The sequence below is a fragment of the Carlito syrichta genome, unplaced genomic scaffold (assembly GCF_000164805.1).
Source record: "Carlito syrichta isolate Samal-C Ts95f unplaced genomic scaffold, Tarsius_syrichta-2.0.1 Scaffold307345, whole genome shotgun sequence".
NCBI lineage: Eukaryota > Metazoa > Chordata > Mammalia > Primates > Tarsiidae > Carlito > Carlito syrichta.
Window position 1 is genome coordinate 473,131 of NW_007251441.1, and position 4,767 is coordinate 477,897.

Genomic DNA, 4,767 nt, shown 5'->3' on the forward strand with positions numbered 1-4,767 from the left:
ACCAAAAAAAAAAAAAAAAAAAAAAAAAAAAGAGTTTATTTTGTATAGGGTACACTGTTTAGTCAAAAGTCAATTACTTACTTACAAAAGTTTTTTGACCTGAAATACCTTGATCTTAACTAATTTGAAAAGAAAATGGATAAGTATTGTACAAAGATTAACAGCTCACCAAATCTGTAATTATTGGTTGAATGTGGACTTTATTACAACATGCTGTCTCCAGGGTACAAGCTGCTGCCTCAGGGTTGATATCAGTGCACCTATAAACAGAAAAGGAAGAAAACTATATCATTAAGTCCAAAAGGCAAATCTGTTACTGAATAATTCAAAGAATGTTCCATTAATTCTACAGAGTACAGATTTAGGAAAAAAAGTTACAAAGCTTCAATAATGGCAAAGAAAAAGAGAACAAACTTGTTATATTGATAAAAGAGAGTCTTATATTGATACAACATTCAAGGAATAAACATACATATACAAACATCTAAAGGAATTTGTGAAATTATAATACAGTCAATGAAGAAATACTATGCAACCACCAAAAAGAAAATTTTGAGAGGACAATGCTAATGAGACAATATTAAAAACAAAGGCAATAAAAAAACTGAAGGAAATGTACTTGAACCTTATGGTAAAATTTAATTAAGTAATTAATTAAGATCGGGAAATATAATTTATTTAGAAAGTAAATGAGAGAGAGAGAGGAGATCCACCTCCCCAGGGTAGGGGAGGGGCCCAAAGCTTAGGAAAACATGGTGGCTATAGCCCAAAGAGCCACATGACCTGACCAAAGTTTAGCAGCAATGGCCAAAATTTATTATTTTAATTTTTTCTTTATACTTTTCTATGGTCTCCAATTTTCTATAAATAAATTTTAGTAACTTTAAATTTTTTCTGAATCAATTATTTACCAAAAAAAGAATAAAATTTGGAAATGATCTAAAATGATGCTATTTCTATAATTGTGCAGTATAATGGAGCAGTTTTGAACATGAAGTTATAAGTTTTTTTTTTTGAGTCAGGGTCTCTCTTTTGTCCAGGCTAGAGTACACTGGCACAGTTATGGATTACCACGCCTTGACCTTCTGGGTTCAGGTAATCCTTCTGCCTTGGCTTCCCAAGTAGCTGGGACTATAGGCATATGCCACCATGCTCGGCTAATTTTTGGATTTTTTATAGAGCAAGGTCTTGCTTTGTTGCCTAGACTGGTTTCGAACTCCTGGCCTCAAGTAATCCTCCCACCTTAGCCTTCCAAAGTGCTGAGATTACAGGCATGAGTCACTGTGCTTAGCTGAAGTTGTAATTTTTAGGGAAGCATAATTTGCAATTTGTGTCTTCACTGTACTTATTTAAACACTATCAGCTACATATTGCCTACTCAACAAAAATTGTTTCATTCAAGCAATAGTAGTGAATTTCTTAGTAGAAGATCTGGATGAATATGATATACTTACAAGTACAAAGCTTGAGGACCAATCGCAGAAGCTAGGAAAGCCGATACTACACCAGACCCTGACCCTACTTCAAGACATATTTCCACTCTAGAAAAAAAAACAACAAAATAAAATATTAGTACACAGGAAGCTCTCATGCTAGTTATAATGTATATTTCTCCAGCATCAGTACTCACCTGCAAACATATGGAAATATAAAAGAAATTTATAATTTCTGACAACCACTTTGTGCTTAATATTGTATAACTCAAAATTGCTAATATTTTGGGTGTGTAATATATTTTAAGTCCATAACATAGTTATATATTACCACAGGTGGCTTTCAATGAATTTCAATACATTACATTAAAAAGTATACATTACATTAAAAAGTATAGAATGTCAAAGTTTGAAATATGTATTAATATGAAAGACATCATCATTTTCAACAAGGAGTTTCTAGCTGAGTACTTCCTAAAATGACAGGATTTGTATTATTACAAAATTTATTTAAAAAAGAAGTTCCTCTATCATTTTTATGTACCTAATGTTCATAAAGATCCTCTGGTAATAGATTTAGAGCAGCAAAGGCATTTCTTATTTGTTCAGCTATATGCTAATTGAGAAAATATCTAAATATCTTGGAATGTTAATTATGTTTTAATTTTTAAGATGGAGTTGTGTTGTGTTACCCAAGCTGGAGTGCAGTGGCATGTTTTACAAATTTGATCTCTTGGGTTCAAGTGATCCTCCTGCCTCAGCCTCTCAAGTAGCTGGGACTGCAAGCACACCACCATGCTTGGCTAAATATTGTATTTTTGTGTGTGTGTGGAGATAGTGTCTTACTATGTTGCCCAGGCTGGTCTTGAACTCCTGGGCTCAAGAGATCCTCCCACGTTGGCTACCCAAAGTGCTGGGTTTACAGGCATGTCCATTGCGCCAGGTCAGAATGTTAACAATCTTAGAATGCTGTTAAATATAATAAAATCTTCACTCTATTTTATTTTTGTCTTTCAATTAAATTTATTTCCTTGTCTGTAATCCTACACATGCATCAAAAGCACCAATCATCCTCCATTACAAAGATGAGTTTGATGACATTTAGGGAACTAGCACTTACCTCCCCAAACAACTACCAAGCAACACACTTTTAGCATTTTTAACTTTTGGAATCAGGCTACTCATCTGACAAGTCTTTATTAGGTGGTAGTAAGGTCTGTGAATCTTACCAGGTGGCTTCTCTTTGAAAATAACTATCATGGTCTCATAAATAATTAGAATTCCAAGACTAGAAATATCCAAGACTTTATAACAAAATCAGCTCCTTTTACAGCATACTTTGCAATGCAATTTGTGCTTGTAAATCTTTCTGGGCTATCTTGAGAAGAAAAGACAAGTTATAAAATAGCACTGTTCCACTCTACATTCCAGTAAATCCAAAAGTTCCATCGTCTACAATGAAAAACTAGTTTAAAAATAAAGGGTGGGGTCTTTATATGTGGAAAAATATGACCAAGTTCAAGAGGAATAAACAATATAGATCTTTGAAACCTAACAGCTGACCTGAGAAAACCCAACACAACTCTTGATCCTTAAATAAATCTAACAACTCAAGTTTCTTTCATTAAAAAATTACAAAGTAGGCATTCATTGTTTTTGTTATTAAAGTCTATGCTGAGCACTTCAACAAATCAATTTTAATAATCACATGGTAGCAGGGTATATTCCATAGGCTGCTCGCTGCATATAACTTTTTTTTTTTAAACTGAATGAAAAATTCAGTTCCTCAGTCGCACTAGCCACATTTCAAGTGCTCAGTAGCCATATGCGACTAATGGCTACTACAGACTTTGCTACTGAGCAGGTTTAAAAATACTTCCCCAATTCAATAATTCAAAACTTTTCATTTTTGCGCCCTTCCTCAGAGGGTGCACTTTATAAGCTGAGTAAACCAAATAATGCCACGCGACTTTTACAGTTACTAACAATTTTAATATTAATGAGAACCAATCCTTCCAGAATATTTTGTTTCCGAATGTGTTATACCATCGCTACTCTTAGGGGCATGTGTTCTTCAGATCAACAGCAGACAACCAGCCACACCATGGCTTGTTAGGAGGCAGAGAGCTCATTAGACCACAGCAACAACTTGGCTAAAGGAGACAGATCTCCGGCACAATCATTACTTGTATCTACAGGAAAATTATCCTTCTCTGTTCTGGGTGTCAATGTGTCAATCATCAGCAAGTGGGCCGACCGCCTCCTCCGGCTGAGGGCCCTCCGCCGTCGCTTCTCCAGGACACCCATGCTCTCTCCCAGGGCCCCCGCCCTCCTCGCACCCCTCCAGCTCGGCCGCCGCCGCCTCGAGCGCATCCAGAAGCAGGAACGTGTCCTCCGCGGGCTCGTACACGTCGCTGAAGGCGCCGCGGCCCACGTGTCCGTGCACGGGCGTAGGGATGCTCCGCGCCGCCATCGTCCTTCTTTTCGTCCCACGCGCATGCGCTGACAACGCGCATGCGCACACGCTGGGGCGCGAGCCCCGGGGCAGGGCCGGCCGCCTGCTGCGGTGCGTCTCCTCGGATCTTAATTCTAAATTTGTCGGATGTTCTTGGAATTTCTAAGTAGGTAGAGAGTTATATAATCTGTTGCTTTCTTCTTTTGAACACTTACATTTGTTTCTTTAACACTTAAGTTTATTTCATTCTATGGACCAGCACCTGCTGGGTGGGCATTGAGTTTTATTTTCCCCCCAAGGTGAATGTTTCTTCATCTTAATGAAATTCTCTTCTATTCCTAGTTTATAAGGATTTGAAAAAAATACAGAATAATGAGTACATTTCACTGTCTTTTTACATCAATTTAAGCGTTGAGTTTTAAGATTAAGTTTTTTTCTCATGTAATTTTTTTTACTGCAGTTTATCTCAAATTACAAACGTCGCCTTCCTGATGTTAAATCATGAATGAACTCTTTATAAACCTTATTCAAGAAAGGTTATTCCTCTTAAAATACCGCTAAATTTGGAATGCTAATAATCTACCTCTGTTTTTATGTCAGAATTATGCTCTCCTCGTTGGATAAAGTAGGACACTTTGTGGAACATTTGGTAGAACTCACTCATAAGACTGGCTGGGTTTCGGCTGGGAACTGTGGCTCACGCCTGTAATACCAGAACTTTGGGAGGCTGAAGCGGGAGGACTGCTTAGCCCAGGAGTTCAAAACCAACCTGGGCAACATGAGACCCCTGGCTGTACAAAAAAAATTAGCTGGGTGTGGTGTTGGTCACCTGTAGTCCTAGTACTCAGAAGGCTTGAGGCAAAGGATTGGCTGAGTCCA

The 4,767-nt window shown here is 37.5% G+C and overlaps 1 protein-coding gene across 3 annotated transcripts in view; it reads right to left on the reverse strand.

The window, feature by feature from the left end:
- Positions 1-3,929, reverse strand: part of N6AMT1 (N-6 adenine-specific DNA methyltransferase 1 (putative)) — a 36,915-nt gene extending 32,986 nt beyond the window's left edge. For all 3 annotated transcript variants that reach the window (XM_021715755.1, XM_008064469.2, XM_008064468.2), the window contains exons 1-3: positions 3,773-3,929; positions 1,455-1,541; positions 170-260 (exon numbers count right to left, since the gene is read on the reverse strand). In XM_021715755.1, the coding sequence (XP_021571430.1) occupies positions 170-260; positions 1,455-1,541; positions 3,773-3,906 (312 nt within the window). In that variant the 5' untranslated portion in view covers positions 3,907-3,929. The remainder of the gene's footprint in view (positions 1-169; positions 261-1,454; positions 1,542-3,772) is intronic.
- Positions 3,930-4,767: the final 838 nt, after the last annotated feature.